General features: G+C 35.7%; 1 protein-coding gene and 1 long non-coding RNA gene across 3 annotated transcripts in view; one reads left to right on the top strand and one right to left on the bottom strand.

Annotated features, from left to right (window-relative positions):
* Nucleotides 1-3,227: 3,227 nt before the first annotated feature.
* On the bottom strand, nt 3,228-17,397 carry LOC114319008 (uncharacterized). Its single transcript, XR_014338931.1, has 4 exons — nt 13,526-17,397; nt 12,677-12,718; nt 6,918-10,304; nt 3,228-3,444 (listed from the first exon to the last, which is right to left on the bottom strand). It is a non-coding gene; the product is annotated as an uncharacterized LOC114319008 (long non-coding RNA).
* LOC114311031 (cytochrome P450 71D10-like) overlaps nt 17,397-19,337 on the top strand; it is a 32,301-nt gene continuing 30,360 nt past the window's right edge. For both annotated transcript variants that reach the window (XM_082884491.1, XM_028265980.2), the window contains exon 1: nt 17,397-18,948. In XM_082884491.1, the coding sequence (XP_082740617.1) occupies nt 18,043-18,948 (906 nt within the window). In that variant the 5' untranslated portion in view covers nt 17,397-18,042. The remainder of the gene's footprint in view (nt 18,949-19,337) is intronic.

Genomic DNA, 19,337 nt, shown 5'->3' with positions numbered 1-19,337 from the left:
TTTCTCCCTTTTATTTATCAGCTTTAGATGGTTAGTTTTAGGGATATTTCAATTAGCATCCTTATGCTTGCATATGTGCATTATTCATTTGTCTTACATGCACCGGGTTCGGCTCATCATACAAACTGCATTGTTTTTCAATACTTACATGAATACGTGTTTTAAAGCATGTTATCGAGTGTTGCATTCATATGCCATTTTAGATAGCCGAGCCAATTTTAGTTGCATTTTTGCATGTGTTGTATTAGGCATCTTAACATAACTAGGATCATGCATTGATTACTAACTAGCTTCTGTTTTGGCTCGGAGTACACTGTGAGTGTTTACGCTTTAGCATCCTTGTATGTGTGTAAGTGACTGCCATGATAGCATGCTCGCCATGAGACTATGTGCTTATGTGTTTAACTGCATGAATGCCTGTAGATGAATGTTTGATTGCTTAAATTGGAACAACTCGATGATTGTGAATTTTAAGCCTACTTGAAGTAACAAAATCATGTTTTAAAGCCCACTTAAGAGTGGCAAATTCGCGCTTTAACCTACTTGCGAGTAACACTTTCAAACCATTTTAAAAAACAAACATGAGTTATTTTGTTCCAATCTGCATGATTGAGTCTATACTTGTTTGCTGTGCGCATCACATAGTAAAGGTTAGCTAATAAACCAGAATAAGAACACATGTGTTTTCAAAAATAACATATTATGTTAATAGAGGCCGATCCTTTGATCGAGCGAGCGGGTTGCTCATTTCAGGACCTTCCCCTCTCGTACCTAAGTTCCCGAGCCGAGGCAACTTTGGTGATGACGGGCACGTGGCCTTAGGCACGAGTCATGGTTTCCTAAATTTCCCAAAACAAAATATTTAGGTGGCGACTCTGAAATCTGGCAAAACAGTCCATGTTTGGCACTTCTTGATTAAAATTGATTTTTCAAAACGATTTGTCGGATTTGGACTCTTTGGTGATTTATCAGTCTTATATTGCACTTTGTGAGATTAGATTCAGAACTGTGACAGGAGTCCGAACTGTAGTAGCTAGAACAACATTCGCGCCCTCGCGCGCCGAGTTCGGGCGGTCTACAGGGTGTTAGTGTAATTTACTCAAAATTTTTTTTAAAATCACAATTTATATATATATATATATATATATAAATAATTATAAACACAACCGTAGTGGAACTTCATATTTAAACAAACAAGACTGATGGTTTTTACGTGAATGGTAGTTGAGAAGACAATATGCTGGAAAACCAGAAATGTGTGAAAAAAATGTGATTTTTTTTTTTTTTTTTTTTTTTTTTTTTTTTTAAACGTAAGAAAAAATATGTAGAATTTTAATTTTAGCTCAGACCAAATAACCAAATAAAAAACAAAAATATTAAAGATCTCCAAAATTCTACCAAAATTTTTACTAAATGTCTCATATGGGTGTGGGTCCCACACCAATACTCATGTGAGACATTTGATAGAAATTTTGGTAAAATTTTTAAGATCTCTAACATTACTCAATAAAAAAAGATTGACGGGTTTTAACATGAATGGCCATTAAACATATCATTCAATGCCATTAGTACATTGTTCACCTAAACTATGACACATCGGTGATACCATATGCACTAATTAGTATACTAATTAGTACACCAACTAGTGTTATACCATTATTACTGACCCTACCTTTTATACAAAGTGGTCATTTGAGAGGAGAGCAAGAAGCTGCGTTTTGCAACATTCCAAAAAAGCCACTAGTAGCATTAAAAAGCAAGCAGGCTGATTTGGGAAGGGACAAAAACGCAAGTGGTGAAATTACGTAATTGCCCTCCTTAAATTACGTAATTGTTCAAACAACCACATGGGTCAAAAAGTATATTTCCTATGTTTGGTGAGGGTATTTTGGTCATTTTAATATGAGGTGACACCATAAATAAATATTATACAAAAAAGCAAAAAAATAATTTTTTATCAACTTCACAAATCACTTTCCAAAAAGGCCAAAAAGCTTGATAAAAAGTCAAAAGCCAGTTTTTTATCATCTTCCCAAAACACCCCAAATTATAAATATCAAAAACTTCTAAAATTATGCCACATCATCTGTTAGTACACTAATTGGTACATGTAACATTATTCATGACCCATAGGTAATCGTTCACTAGGAGTTTATTTATTTAAATGGGTAAATTACACTGACACCCCCTGAGATTTATGTTTATTACAGTTCCCCCCTCACATTTGAGAAATTACACTGACTCCCCTGTTAATTTAATTTTATATATGATGATCATTACGGTGAGGGGGAGAACTGTTATGAAACTTTAAACCTTAGGAGTAATCTGTAATGAAACTTTAAATTTCAAGAAGGGGGATGTAATTTTCAAAAGCTGAGGGGAAACTGTAATAAACATAAACCTCAAGGGGTATCAATGTAATTTACCCTATTTAAATTTATTTATGGGTAAATTACACTGGTCTCCCCTAAGGTTTACCTTAATTATAGGAACCTTCCGTGTAATTTCAAAAATTATACACACCTCCCTTACTTTTGAAACTAATATACAGATATCCCATTCTCGTCAAAAGAGCATTAAAGACGTTAACTTGATAGTGAAATTGACCATAATACCATTCAATCCATTGTTTTCCCCAAAGACCTAACCCACTCTGTATCATCAGCATCTTCCTCCCTCTACTAACCATTTCTGCTATTGTCTTCCTCACACTCTCTTCCCAAACCTCTCTAATCAAAAACCCAAAACCCAAACCAACAATAACCTGATCAAACACACACTCATGTTTCGACAATTGATCAAACACACTATTATTTCGACAATCCAAGGGTTTAAGCAAGGAATTAGGGGTTCAAGACACACACTGTTATTTCGACAATTGATCAAACAATAATTCGGCACACATACTCTCAGTCAAACACAGATAACCCAATCAAACACACACTCTCTTCCTAAATTGGCAGTGAATACATAGATAATTCGAGCTCTTCTCAGAGTGTGGTTTTGATTGAGAGAATACATCCCACTATTATTTCGTCGCCTCCGCTGATGATTGAATCTGTCACGACCCAAACCCACCCCTAAAAGTTTGGCGTCGTAACTGGGCAATAATCCTTGGATTACCAAAGGCCTTCCTGTACAAATAAAAAAATTGAGGCTTACAGAAGCAATAGACAAAACCACCAATAGTCCAATAAGCTATGCATCTATATGAATAAATATATACATGCACAAACGTTAATTTACCCACTTACAATATATAACGATAACATAATATCTTATACAAAATATAGGCACGTGTCACAAGTGTACATCATAATCAAAAGCTTGACAACAGCCTTCCAGGCCTAGCCCCAACTCAGAGGCACTAAAAACAACTCAGAAGACTTCAAAACAATGGCTCGGCTAAAGACCCCTTCTAAACTTGTCCTCCAGAATGCTCACCTATACATATATATAAAACAGTGAGCTAAAACTCAGTGAATAACATTAAAGTAAAAGGATTAGTGAACGAATTCCAAAGATATCATATCTGTAAACCAAATCATGACACAATAATTCATATCAGTCTCATATCAGAACATAACACAATGGTACATCCCACAGAACATAACACATATCGTCTTCCGATTAGAGTAATCGATTCCGAATACCGATTAAACACATATCACCACAATGAAGTGGCTAACGAGATCTCGTATTACATATATGTCATGGACCCGCATTTACATACCGTCTCCCATAACTTGGGATGTAGCACTTGTACCCTTTTAAAACTTTTGGAAAGTGTGTTTGAACCCTTTATTTTATTTTGAAAATTTTTGGTGTTGTTGTATCTTGGTTTTGGAGAAGTACAAATCGATTTAAACTTGTTGGGATTGTTCGTTCACGCTTGTTTACATTGAAAAGTTGTTTGGGAACTTAGAAATCTTGTTCGGGGGTCGACGCCAATCTTGGTGGTGTCGACACTTGCCTTTTGTTGTTGGCTTTAAGGGTCAACACCAGTCTGGAAGGATCGACCCTTGTATGTTGCTGAATCTAGAAGTTTCTTGCTAAAATTTGGTGTCGACACCAGTCTAGGAAGAGTCGACACCTTGCCTGTTGCACTCTTTGCTTTTCTGTCTGAAGGGTCGACACCTCTGCCCAAAGGGTCAACACTTGCGTGTAACTTTTAGCTTTTTGGGTTGGTTTGGGCCCTACTTTTTGGGGGTTTTTGACTTGTCCTTTTATTTGACTTTAGGAAAATTTTCTACTACTATAAATAGACCCAAACCACTTTACTCTCATTACTTTTTCTCCTCTTTTCATCTTAAACCGTTATTTCTCTCTTCTCTTTCTAAAACTTGACTTTTCGCACCTAGATCTCTAGATCTACTCACCTAGAGTGATGTTTTCATCATGGTCCTTTTAGAAAGATTGAAGATCTCGTCAAGGGCTTCCTTTTGGTCCGAATAGTTCGTGGTTTCATCGCCGGTGAATTTTGGGTTGTCATCTCTTTGCTTCAAGAGGTAGGGATTTCTTTGCTCATTTTCAATACCTCATCTATAGATAGATATGTGGTAGATTTTATTGCATAAAAACCATATTCATTATGGATTTTCTTGAAAGCCATGAAAAGAGATCTAAGATTTAATAGTTGTGATTGGAGTTGTTAAGTTATTTATTGTTTGGGTTAATTGGGAAATGATTTAATATGTTTGTGAAGAGAGAGAGGAAGGCCCTAATTTAAAATTATTGATATAATGGATTTAAAAGGGAGGGAGTTGAATAATCTTTATATTTTGCTAATATGGTTTGGATATTTGTTTTTATATCAAAAGAAAATAAAAAGAGGAATAACCACGGTATTGGTATTGTTTTAGACTAATCATGCGAAGTTAAGTTGAGTTATGTTTTGATACCAATGGAATTGGTTTTGTAAAATAAAGAGGATGTATTTGGTTTTGGTTTTGTAAAATGACGAGAATGAATTTTTAGAAAATAGTTGGAGTCGTGTGGATTGTAAAATAAAGAGAAGTTGTCTTTTTAAAAGAAAATGAAATCATCACCCTTCGTAAATTGATAATGAACATGAGGTTGGATTTTGGAACTTTTAACATATTATCATTGTTATTAGGCTGAAAGTCTTGCGAGAATTGGATTTTTGTTTTCCTTTCATATTAGATGTAGAAATGGATAGATATGAATGTAAATGGTGGAGTTGGATATTTGTCATCTCTCACCTATGAAAATATGGATAGTTTATCTATTTTGAAAATTGTATATATGTTTAGAAATATATGTTTTGGGCTATCGGTGTAAGATAACTATAATTATTGTAAAAATTGCACATGAACTAGGTGAATTGAAATTAATCTTTTGTTGGTTGTCATTGAATATGACTATATTTATATACATTACATATATATGATTATTTGGGAGAAGAAAGGGGATGTACTCCATGTGTGATTATGTATTATATACATTGTATATGTATGAATGATTATTTGGGAGGAGAAAGGGGATGGACTCCATTATAATTAAGTTGGCCGGAGTGTCTTGGGTGAAAGTCTCGAAATTATACATGGGTGCCTAGACCACGAACGAAGTATCTGTAAAATGGCAATGGTAGTGCTTGTATAGCCTACGTTTACATGGGTCCTATTTGACGGCCGCCCGCGGATGAAATATCCGTGAAATGGAAGTTTGAAGTGTTTATGTGTATGTGTTGTATGATTTGAAAACCATTGAGTTGTAACCTCAGTTGGGTGTCTAAAATGTAATGAATTGGTTTATGAATTGAGATGAAATAAATTGTCATGAAATGAAGTAAGATTAAAATGGCTTGAGGTGTATCTTTGGCCTGACATTTCGTTATGAAAAGGTGTTTCCTTGGTTTACCGTGCTTAAAACAAGTAGAGCAGAACTTATTTATCATAATTGTCGCAGTGTATCTGTGTATATTATGGGTTATGATGGTTATGGTTCTAGAAGGTTGAGTTGCCGCATTCGTTAAGTAGATAGTCGTTGGTTGCTTGTTGTTTTCCCTTTGTACTGAATGTATGTATGTACAAATATGAGTATGTTGGAAACAGACGTAAATACTGTATTGAGATTGTGAATAATGCGAAGGACATCGGATACTTGTGAACATGTTTCAAAAAGGCAAATCAGGTGTAAGTCTAGAAGGTGAGAGAAAGCATAATGGACTCTGTGAAATTGTTTTTAGGAATTTGTTACTGTCATATGAGTTGTGATAAAAGGTAACAAAAAGAAAGAAAAGTAAATTGCTTATGTTGTTGAATGAAATAAATGACTTTGAGAAAAATTCTTATATAAGTATATTTCTATATAAATCGTCACATTATGTATATGATATGATTTAAAACATTCATGATCATAGTTATCTGTATATTGTTATTGTTTAGGATCATATTGGGATCCCTACTGGACTTTACGTTCATCCCACATTGCTAATCCTTTTTCAGGTGAACGTCGAGAAATGTTTCAAGATCGAGGATCTTCTTTATGTATTGGCCACGGGGCCTTTTATTTGTAGGCGGAATGCCATTGATGTAAAAGGGTTAAACCCTTTCTTTTAATTTAAAAGATATAAGCCTACGAGCAATTTATTTATTTTTATCTCATGTTGCATCCATTTTCATATTCGAATGAGAGAACCTTTAATAATAGTACTCGTTATTGTATTGAATTTCCGTGCATGATCTCTGAAATTGTGTTACAATAAAGGATTTGAAAATGATATCTGTTGGCAAAAAAAATGGGGCGTGACATGGGACTATCTGTGGATGCCATAATAGATTCGCAAATAGGACATTCGTTCACATAATTAAGATAGCATTTCAAGAAACCATAGCTTATCGATAACAGTTAAAACATAATTTATATCAACATATCTTTACAGAAATGTTACTCACAGTGGGCTTCCAAATCCGGTTGTTCGGTCTTCGAGTCTTGACCTACAAATACAAGCATTCATAGTACAATTTCTCAATACACATCCGAGTAATACAGTTGAACCTTATTCAGTTATCTGTTACTTGACCGTTCAATTATTTCTATTCGTCTTTTACCTTCTTTCATGCCCATGAGATGCTAATAGATGTAAATGACATGTGAAAATCATGTAAATGAAGGCCCGGAAGTTAGAAAACGGAAAAAAAACAAAATTGGAAAAATTTGTCCTGTTTGGTCGCACATACGGTGGCCTTGGTCGCACGTACGGTGGCCTTGGCCGCACGAGCGGTGGAACTTCAAAATCAAATTTTGGTTGAGCCAAGGTTGGCCGCTCGAGCGGTCTCGGTGAAAAACCAGCCCGAAAATCTGCTCAAGTGTTGGAACTCAATCTTTACAAAACTAACCTCAAATTCATGAAAATCAAGGCCTAAAACTCATGAAAACAACTTGAATTAACCATCTTTCACTTGGAACATAAATCATAACTTTAAATCAAACTCAATGTTTCATGTGAAGATCAAAACTTTGAATTAAAGGGGCAAATCATCAACTACGCACATGTTAACAAATCCATGGAGTTTCACCCTTTATCTTCAAGAATCATGCAAGAAAACAAGTTTATGAACATGAATTAAATGATTTGATGCCATGTATGTAAAGTTATGAGCCAATTTCCTTAAATTCTTGCCATATGTGCTCATATATGCTTTCTAGGTCAAAATACAACACAACACCCTTAATTAAACATGAATTCCTTCTAACTCCACTTCATATTCATGAGTTTATGTATGACTTAGCTCCATAACAAGAAATTAATAGGAAATTCTTACCTTTGAATGTTGATCTTTGAAGCTTGTTTAATTTCCTCTTTCTTCTTCTTCTTTTTCTTCTTCTTCTTCTCTTCCAAGTCTCTAGAACTCTCTCTCTCTCTCTCTCTCTCTCTCTCTCTCTCTCTCTCTCACAGATTTTTTTTCTTCTTTTTGTGTTAAGTCAACAACTAAGGCACATATCTATATCTCTATATATTTGTGTAAATAATGAGCCAAGCATAACTTAGCAAATCAGACGAAATCAAGTTTCAATTAAACTTCCTAAATGGCTCTAAAAATTCCCATTAACATATCCATGTACCCAATTTTTGTTTCTGAACCCATTATGGTCATTAATTTCAGTTCCGAAGTTGTAGCCTCAATAGGTATTTTCCTAATTCAAATAAATATTCTCAAATTAATTCATATTATCACATAATTAAATAAAGATAACTTTGACACGCATTTTGAGGCCATTACATTCTCTCCACCTCAGGAAGTTTGGTCCTCCAAACTTATCTTACCCTGTAACAAGATCAGAAGCCTCGTTCTCATATAATTATTCAGTTATGTTACACATGGCCATAACAGTGAATGCAGTAGTAGTCAAGCACATAATGAACATATCTTTCACATTTCCACAAAATCAATTGTAAGATAAAGTAAGACTGAAGTAGTCAATCAAAGAATATATAAGAGTAACATATCGCCCAGTAGTTGAGGTTTCAATCTGAAGTCCGCTATTTACAAGTCTCATAACATTGAATTCAAATTTAGTAACATAAATGTAACCATTCCCTAAACAATCAATAGTAAAGGTAATACCCACGTATTCAATCAGTAATATGATTCATGTGTTTCCAAGTGTTCAAATACAGTTTTCGTCTGTCAATTCTCTTAGTAACATAACCCGGTAATTCATAAGTCATTCACATGCTTCCCTGTAACCCAAAATCATTTTAGATAGAGGGCCTCCAATACATTTTGTTCTGAAGTTCATAACCAATTCGTTTCGTTTCAGTCATAATTTGTTCGAAGTTTATCGGTTTTCAAAATCATATCAATTGTTTGTCACTAGGCCTTATGGTCTCAGCCCTTCATTCGTCCAATAACAATTTATAGTCCCCAGAAACAAAATCAAATCAAATCAAGGTTTCATTTCAAACAGTGTCGTTCCAAAGATCACAATCAATTCATTAAATAGACATTTAACAGTTCTGAAATACGTCCATATGCAAATATGCGAATTCACAGTTATGCATAATATCAAGTTTATTGTCATCATTCTATCACAATAGTCCAACAAACGTTATGATCTATAATAATTTTCACACACACACACACACACACATATATATATATATATATATATAAGTAAAATAATACCTGCATGTGTTGTCTCAATATTTTGTGTATTTTCTGAAACTAGGGTGTAAACTCTTCCCATCCTAAGGTTACTCCCCTCCACAGTTGTAGTTGCAGTTGCTTTTGTTCTTGGTGTCGTTGTTGATCCAGACCTGCTGGTAGCCGGTCTTTCATTGCTTGGATGGACTTGTGGACAAGATTTGGCTAAGTGTCCTTTTTGTCCATATCTAAAGCAACCTCCAGAAAGGCGGCGACAGATGCCCCAATGTTGCTTTCCACATTCTCTACAAGTGGGCATGCCATTGTTTCCACTGCTTTCCCATTTTTGTGTTGTCGCCGGTTCTTGAATTCGATTTCTCATTCACGGAGGCCATTGATTCACTAACCGTTTCCACTTTCTGTTTCTTTAATTTCTTACTTTCTCCTTCAGTTGTTATTGTTGACTTGGACATTTTCAAGGCAGCAATATTTGCTTTGGACATCAAGGCTCTATCAAGTACATCTACATTCTTTACCAATTTCAAAACATTTACCCGATCAAGCACTTCGACATCTAAGCCACCCTCAAATTTTCTTATTTTTTTGTAGTCAGTGTTAACCATATGAGGTGCATATCGGGCTAATTCAGTAAATTTTGCTTCATATTCTGCCACAGTCATGTCACCTTGTTTTAGTTGTTCGAATTCGGATACCTTTCTATCTCGAATACATTACGGGAAGTACTTTTCATAGAAAATTTCTTTAAATTGCTCCCATGTCAAGTCTCTATTCTCATCTAGAACAAGCATCCACCATCTCCTAGCTTCTTCTTTCAAAGTAAATGTTGCTAACAGAACTTTATGCACATCAGTACACGGAAATACTTCAAAAATCTTTTCAGTTTCAAGCACCCACGCTTCATCTTTTAACGGTTCAATACCCCCAAAAAATTCGGGTGGCTTCATTTTCTTGTATTTCTGTGTAAGAGCAATGATGTCGTCATTATTGATCAGTTCCATTTGAACAGGTGGCAGAGGAGGAGGTGGGAATGGTTGTCTCTATTGTTGTTGCCATTGCTCTTGTTGTTGTCTCACCAATTCAGTTAAAACTTTCACCATTCTTTTTAACCGATCTATTCTGGCATTCGAAGATTCTGACTCATCTACATTTCTTGTATTTGCGTTCTCCATTGGTCTATATAACCCATAGTAGATAGAATCATAGGCAACCAAGTTTCACATTCTATATACAATGATATGGAATATTACAACATTTTGGCATCAAAGAACTCAGATTCATTTCAGTTTCCCTTCAGTTCTTGTTCTTTCTATTTTCTAGGTAAAGCACTACAAGCATAGGCAAATAATCTCGTATAGTTTTCACAATGTTCCGTTCATGACAGGTTAGTTCAAATATATTCCTTTCAGTTCACATGTGTTCACTTCATGTCATTTCCAATATGTGCATAGTATTCAAGTTCATTTCATTTCATTTCATTTCAGTTTGACATGTCCGTACTTTTATTTCATATGAAGCGTACACACACACACACACACACACACACACACACACGTCTATGCCATGCCCTATTTCTTTTCTATGACACCCTACAGCTCATATGGACACATGTGTGGGTGAAGTAACTCGTGCTCTGATACCATTCTGTCACGACCCAAACTCGCCCTTAAAAGTTTGGCATCTTAACCGACTAGTAATCCTTGGATTACCAAAGGCCTTCCTGTACAAACAAAATAATCGGAGCTTGCGAAAGCAATAGACAAAAACACCAATAGTCCAATGAGCTGTGCATCTATATTAATAAATATGTACATGCAAAAACGTTAATTTACCCACTTACAATACATAACGATAACATAATATCTTATACAAAACATAAGCACGTGTCACAAGTGTACATCATAATCAAAAGCTTGACAACGGCCTTCCAGGCCTAGCCCTAACTCAGAGGCACTCAAAACAACTCAAAAGACTTCAAAACAGTTGCTCAGCTAAAGACCCTTCTAAACTTGTCCTCCAGAACGCTCACCTATACATATACATAAAAATAGTGAGTTAAAGCCCAGTGAATAACATTAAAGTATATGGGTTTGTGAACAAATTCCAAAGATATCAGATCCGTAAACCAAATCATGACACAATAATTCATATCAGTCTCATATCAAAACATAACATAATGGTATATCCCACAGAACATAACACATATCGTCTTCTGACTAGGAATGGCAACGAGTCAAGGCGGGGCCGGGCCAGGGCCAGGGATTGCACTCCTCGTCCCTGATTCCCAAAGGTCAAAATATTCCCGTCCCCACCCCCGATCCCCGGCGAGGAACCCATCGCCTCCCCCACCCCTACCCACAATGGGGATCGGGCTTCCCGACCCCAAAAAATCCCCGACAATCATCAACTGCAACAAACTCAACCCTAAAAATTCAGATCTGAAAAATCCTCAAAAAAATGCTCATTTATCAACAATTTAACAAAAAAAATAAAATTAGATAACTCAACAATCATCAACTCCTCAACAATTTAGTATGTTTGTTCATTACACACACAGATCTAAGAAAACCCTAACCAAAAAAAAAAAAATTAGAGCTGAAAATATAACACAGATCAGATCCAATCCAATCACATACACAGATTAGACGCTGTCACCACCGTTATCTCAGATTTGTGCCCCAAATCGGAGATCGTTATCATCTTCTAGATCTAGAGACGAAGTCATCATAGACATCACGAGGAAGCGGAGACAAGGTGTAAGAAAGAGAGAGGGAGAGAGAAGTGGTGGTGTCGGTGTCGGTGGGAGGACGAGAAAGAGAGAGAGAGACACAGTTTCACAGAGTTAGAGGGAGGGGAGAAGAACGATAGATAAATAGATATAGAGAGAGAGAGAGAGAGAGAGAGAGAGGAAGAGTTGAGAATCTGAAATTCTGAATGGATAAACTCACCAAACACACACACACACATATATATATTCTAAATACACTCACCAAACACACCAAACACACACATATTATATTATATTATATATATATATATATATATTCTAAACACACTAAACACATATATATATGTATACGGGGGCAACAGGGATGGTTCGAGGAAATTGCGGGGCGGGGCGGGGCCGGGAATCTATCATCGTCCCCGCCCGAAAATCATCGGGGATATGTTTTTTAATACCAACCCCAGCCCTATGGGGAATAATTTTCGGGAAAAATCCTATTTATCGGGACGGGGCGGTCCGGGTCCCCGTCGGGTCAGGTTCAAATTGCCATCTCTACTTCCGACTAGAGTAATCAGTTCCGGATACCGATTAAACACATATCACCACAATGAAGTGGCTAACGAGATCTCGTATTATATATATGTCATGGACCCGCATTTACATACCGTCCCCCATAACTTGGGGCCATCTGTGGATGCCATAATAGATTCGCAAATAGGACATTTGTTCACATAATTAAGATAGCATTTCAAGAAACCATAACTTATCGATAATAGTTAAAATATAATTTATATCAACATATCTTTACAAAAATGTTACTTACAATGGGCTTCCAAATCCGATTGTTCAATCTTCGAGTCTTGACCTACAAATACAAACATTCATGGTACAATTTCTCAATACACATCTGAGTTATGTAGTTAAACCCTTATTCAGTTATTTGTTACTTGACCGTTCAATTATTTCTATTCTACTTTTACTTTCTTTCATGCCCATGAGATGATAATGGATATAAATGACATGTGAAAATCGTGTAAATGAAGGCCCAGAAGTCAGAAAACGAAAAGATAACAAAATTGAAAAATTTGCCCTGTTCGGTCGCACGTGCGATGGCCTTGGCCGCACGAGCGGTGGAACTTCAAAATCAAATTTTGGCTGAACCAAGGTGGGCTGCTCGAGCGGTCTCGGTGAAAAACCAACTCGAAAATCTGCTCAAGTGTTGGAACTCAATCTTTACAAAACCAACCTTAAATTTATGAAAATCAAGGCCCAAAACTTATGAAAACAACTCGAATTAACAACCTTTCACTTGGAACATAAATCATAACTTTAAATCAAACTCAATGTTTCATGTGAAGATCAAAACTTTGAATTAAAGGACAAAATCATCAACTACGCACATGTTAACAAATCCATGGAGTTTCACCCTCTATCTTCAAGAATCATGCAAGAAAACAAGTTTATGAACATGAATTAAATGATTTGATGCCAGGTATGCAAAGTTATGAGCCAATTTCCTTAAATTCTTGCCATATGTGCTCATATATGCTTTCTAGGTCAAAATACAACACAACACCCTTAATTAAACATGAATTCCTTCTAACTCCACTTCATATTCATGAGTTTATGTATGACTTAGCTCCATATCAAGAAATTAATAGGAAATTCTTACCTTTGAATGTTGATCTTTGAAGCTTGTTTAATTTCCCCTTTCTTCTTCTTCTTCTTCTTCTTCTCTTCTAAGTCTCTAGAACTCTCTCTCTCTCTCTCTCTCTCTCTGATTTTTTTCTTCTTTTTGTGTTGAGTTAACAACTAAGGCACATATCTATATCTCTATATATTTGTGTAAATAATGAGCCAAACATAACTTAGCGAATCAGACGAAATCAATTTTCAATTAAACTTCCCAAATGGCTCTAAAAATTCCCATTAGCATATCCATGTACCCAATTTTTGTTTCTGAACCCATTATGGTTGTCAATTTCAGTCCCGAAGTTGTAGCCTCAACATGTATTTTCCAAATTCAAACAGATATTCTCAAATTAATTCATACTATCGCATAATTAAATAAAGATAACTCTGACACGCATTTTGGGGCCATTACAGAATCCATGTCTCTCTCTCTCTCTCTCTCTCTCTCTCTCTCGCGCGCGCGCGCGCGCGCGCTCTGTGTTTACTCAATCACAATTGTTTTGTGCTTGGCAAAAACATGTCCAACCCAAGTCAAATCAGGTGCAAATGTTGAAGACTACAACAAATCGAGATTGAAGTTCCAGTTGACATGAGATTTGTTCGTAATCCAGTCGAGAACTCCACCGCCCTCTCGTCTCCTTGAGCCTCACATTTTCTTCTTATCGCATCGCCACCATTGACCACCACTACGATCTCTCTATTTCTCTCTCACTCTTTCTGCAACCATCGCAATCGCTATGATCGTCATCGCGATCCGCAATCACTGCAACCCTTGCGATCAGATCGCAACCACTGCGATACCAAGCTCCTCAGATCTAGGGTTTTTTATGATGGTGATGGTGGTGGCGGAAATGGATGAGCTGAGAGAGATAGAAGAGTTCGGTATGGTAGTAGCGGCACTGGGCGGAGGTTTTGGAAGGAAAGGCATCGAGGTAACGGAGGACGATGAGGGGAGAGAAGCAGAGCACAAAGAGAGAGTGAGAGTGAAGAGAGAGAGAGAGAGAGAGAGTGTGTGTGTGTGTGTGTGTGTGTGTATGTGTGTGTGTGTACAGTGATATATATATATATATATATAAGATATGTATGTCTTTATATTTATGGGTATACATACATATATGTATGGGGGAGGTAAGGGCAGTATTGGAATTTGAACAATAATTTTGGATGAAATCAACCAAATCTGTTTGAATTTGGACAGGTGGGTAACAGAAGGAGGGTATTTGTATATTAGTTTCAAAAGTAAGGGAGGTTTGTGTAATTTTTGAAACTGCAAGGGAGGTCCCTGTAATTAAGGTAATCCTTAGAGGAGGTCAGTATAATTTGCCTTTTATTTATTTATTATTTATTATTTTTAAGTACTTTGAAATGAGTGATTCTTGGATATTTCAAAAGTACGGTCACGTGATACTCTATGATATTATGATTGTGCAAAAAGTGAAAATATTAGAATTTTGTATTGGGTGATTAAGAAATATAAAAGTTATAGTAAATGATGATTGGTGAAATGATAGTGACACGTGATACTTCGAAAGTATCTAATAATTTTTCCTTTAAAATGATAGCAATTGTTAGACTCAAAATTTTGGCTATAAATTTTGGGTGATGTACTACTAACCCTTTTAGTTACAAATGTTTTACGGCTATAACTGTGTCACTCTTTAATTAAAATGAGTGTTTTATAAACATTGGTTTATATAATTTACAAATGATAATACATTATTTACTGCCCATATTTTTATATATAAAATGTTCAAATATTTGGAACTTATTAACAAATGTACTTAAAGATTGTTTGTCACTATGAACAATCTCTGTTATTAAAATGACACAACATCATATGGTTAATTAACTAATTTTTGTGGGAACAACCAAGAATCTCTCTCGATTTAATATACATATATATATATATATATATATATCTTTTTACCTTCTCATTTAAAGTGAATTCATGAACAGGATTTCTCAAAAAATTATTAGATACTTTTAAAATAATATTCTATACCAATTATTTATTAAAATAAGAACACAAAATTAGTAAACTTACTATTTACACAAACAACTATTAAGGTTTCGTTTGGAATGTGGATTGACTTTTTAACTTTTTGACTATTTTATCATGGGGATAAAAAGCCTTGTTTGGGATTGACTTTTTGGCTTTTTTGACTTTTGTGAGAGAAAAAATAAAATAATTATGGTTTGGATGTGACATTTTGTCTTATTAGGCTAAAAAGCCTATTTGTCTTTTTGTGGCTATTTTAGCTAAAAAGCCCCCGTTTAGCTTATGCCAAATGAGGGCTAAGTTAGAGCACCTTATTAGGGGTGTAAATCTAGCCCGGCCTACCTAGGCTTGGGTCCGAGCCGGCTCACAGGTCAAAAAATTAGGTTCGGACCCAGGCTCAGGAGATATTCAGGCCTTAGGCAGGTTGGAGGGTCGAACCTCGGCTTGGGCTCGGGCTTAGGCCAAGCCTGGATGGGCTTGAAATTTTTTTAAATTTCTTCTATTAAAATTTTATTCTTTTCCACCAAAAATGACACTAGCCCTCTGGCGGGCAGGTCCTCAAGCGGGGTTTTGAGTGGGCTTTGAACGGGCCGATGGGTTGGGTCATGGCACGGGCTTAGAGGTCGGGTCGGGTTTCAAATGACAGCTTAAGGCCTCGGGTTGGGCTCGGAACCAAGCCTAACCAGGCCCCGCCCACCCACCCTAGGCCGCGGGTCATTTTTACACCCCTACACCTCGTGTACTTGCTTCACGTGAAAAATTATACTGTAGTCTCGGAGTATCACGTGACCATACTTTCTCACCTATCATCATTCATTATATCTCTTTATGTGCCTCAATTATCCAACACAAATAATTAATACTCCACCTTCTCCATTAATCATACTATCATAGAGCATCACATAGCCATAACTCCCAAACTATTAAATAATCACCTGCTTCATGTGGATTGAATATTTGCTCTCTCTTGTTGCCCAAATTTTTTAAGAATAATGCTATATGTACCAATTAATGTACTAACTAGTATACTAACAGTTGATATGACATAATTTTAGAGATTTTAAGTATTTGTAATTTGTATAATAGGTATGGTCAGTAATAATGACATAACACTAGTTGGTACACTAATGTGTACATTAAGCCTGGTTTGGCAAGTAGTTTTTTTAGCCAAAAAGTCATTAAAAAAACCAAAAAGCCAACAACGCATACCAAAAAGTCAAAAATTTCATTTTCTCTCTACTTTTTGCACATCTTTTCGTAAAAAGTCAAAAAGTCATTCTAAACATACTAGTTTTTTTTATATTACATTTTAGCTAAAAAGCTAAAAAGTTACTAAAAAAGCATGTTTCCAAACGAGGTACTACCGATTTTTTAAATTCCTTAATGCAAAAGACTTTGATATTTATTTATTTACCCATTAATTATCAACCATTTATGGTCACTAATTTCAACTTGCAATTTTGCCTTAGTTATCATAGATTGTATAATAATATATATATACATACTTACGTTTGGATGGCAAAATAAAAACAGAGATTAAGAATTTAAATATCTAATTAGAGAAGTAACAAATGCACCTATGCTTATCATTAATGTAAGAATTCGAGGTTTTTGGTGTTGTTTCAAAATGCATAAAAGTTTATGACCAATATGATCAACTTTAAGCTATTTTTCTGATAAAATGTTTTTCGGAAAATAAAAGGAAAAATCATAAGAAACTCCTTTGCGGGGTAAAAGTCTTAAATATTTTTTAATATACTCTTCTTCTTTTTTTACATCGAACCAAACAGTCAATGAATGCAATAACATGCCCAACCGTTTTGATAAGAATAAAGTTATATCTATATATTAGTATACTAATTAGTAACATAATTTTAAAAATTTTGACTTTTTATAATTTGTATAATAAGTGCAATTCATAATTTTAAAAGTGATAATATCATAATATTAATTAATGTGTATAACATTACTGTTTTGATAACGATATTGACGGCACATTCTGTGATGATAACAACAAAGACACAGTTCAAGATTAAATAAATAAATAAATAAAAATAAAAAATCTCACAAATATAAATAATAATAAAAAAATCAAAACAGGAAATGTATCAATCTAGGTGGGGGCATGTGTATTTACAAGGGTGGGGCTACATGGATGTGAATGTGAGTGGTGTACATGGGCGTGGGCACTACTGGCCATGGGACATGCGGTAGAGCGCTAATAGACAACATTGTGCATTGTCATGGGATAAACTCGGCTTTCATTCGGTTGACGTGTGCACTTGAACTTTTGTGCTTATAATACAATATTTTCATGCTTTGTTCTTACTAGTAATTTGACCAATTTAAATCACTTATGCCCAAGTTATTAGGAATATTTAATAATATTACGCTCTAACAGATTTTGTAAAACAAATGTGTAATTCTGATAATAAAATGCAAGTTTCCTAGTTAGATGCTAACCTCTCTTCCATATCACCTTGCTATGATACTGATCAATGGAGCTTCAGTTTCCATCACCACCTCTCCTCTTGGCCTTCCTGCTCTTCATTTTCATCGTACTCAAAATCTTGATTAACACAACCAAACCCAATAGCTCAACTTCAAAGCTCCCTCCAGGGCCATGGCGACTACCTCTCATAGGAAACATACACCAGCTTGCTGTCTCATCACTACCCCACCACACCTTGACAAACTTAGCCACAAAACATGGACCTTTGATGCATCTCCTCCTCGGCGAAGTCTCCACCATCGTTGTCTCCTCCCCTGAAATTGCCGAACAGGTCATGAAAACCCATGACCTCGTCTTCGCTCAAAGGCCATACCTTCTCGCTTCTCGGATTATCTCTTACGGTTCCACAAACATTGGGTTTTCCCCATACGGTGAATACTGGCGACAACTCCGAAAGATTTGCACAACGGAGCTTCTGAGCTCGAAGCGCGTCGAAACGTTCCGGGGAATTAGGGAAGAGGAGGTGATGAATTTTGTAAGAGACATTTCGTCGAACACAGGGTCGGCAATCAATCTGAGCAAGAGAATTTTCTCGCTTACCTATGGGGTTACTGGTAGAGCTGCTTTTGGGAAGAAAAACAGAGATCAAGAAGAGTTCATGGAAGCTATGGACGAACTTGTAGCGTTGTTTGGAGGGTTCAGTGTTGCTGATATGTACCCATCGGTGAAATTGCTTCAGGTGATGAGTGGAATCAGAAGAAAGCTTGAGAAATTGCATAAGAGAGTCGATCAGATACTTGAAAACATTGTTAACGAGCACAGAGAGAAAAAGGCAGAGAGAGAGAGTGGGAGAGGAGAAGCAGAGGACCTGGTTGATGTTCTTTTGAGAGTTCAGAAAGATGGAGAGCTTGAATTTCCATTGACAGACGACAATATCAAAGCTGTCATCTTGGTTAGTATACAGCCTGACTCTAGCCTCATTAGAGACTGGTTGAAATTTTAGGATCCATTATTATTTATTTATTTATTTTTCAGTGGTGGTGCCACATTTCAGGGTGTTAAAAAAAAAAAAAAAAGGTAAATCAATCTAATCTAATTAAATCGCAGGTTTTATTTTTTAGTTACGGTTTTGGTTTTGATTTTAATTTTGAAAATGGTAGAATTTGATTCCTGATCCTAAAATTTTGGTTACGATTCTAAATCTAGCCGAATCATCATATATTTATTTATTATTTTTATATAAAAAATTAAAATATAAAATGCTGATAAACTCTAACCAACTTAAATTTAACCAAACTAATTGTTATTAGTTTGTTTATTAACATAAAATACATATCATAT

The sequence above is a fragment of the Camellia sinensis genome, chromosome 8 (assembly GCF_055761805.1).
Source record: "Camellia sinensis isolate YWXY chromosome 8, ASM5576180v1, whole genome shotgun sequence".
NCBI classification, from domain to species: Eukaryota; Viridiplantae; Streptophyta; class Magnoliopsida; order Ericales; family Theaceae; genus Camellia; species Camellia sinensis.
The sequence above is the reverse complement of the archived record's forward strand: the minus strand, read 5'-3'. Positions and strand labels throughout refer to the sequence as shown.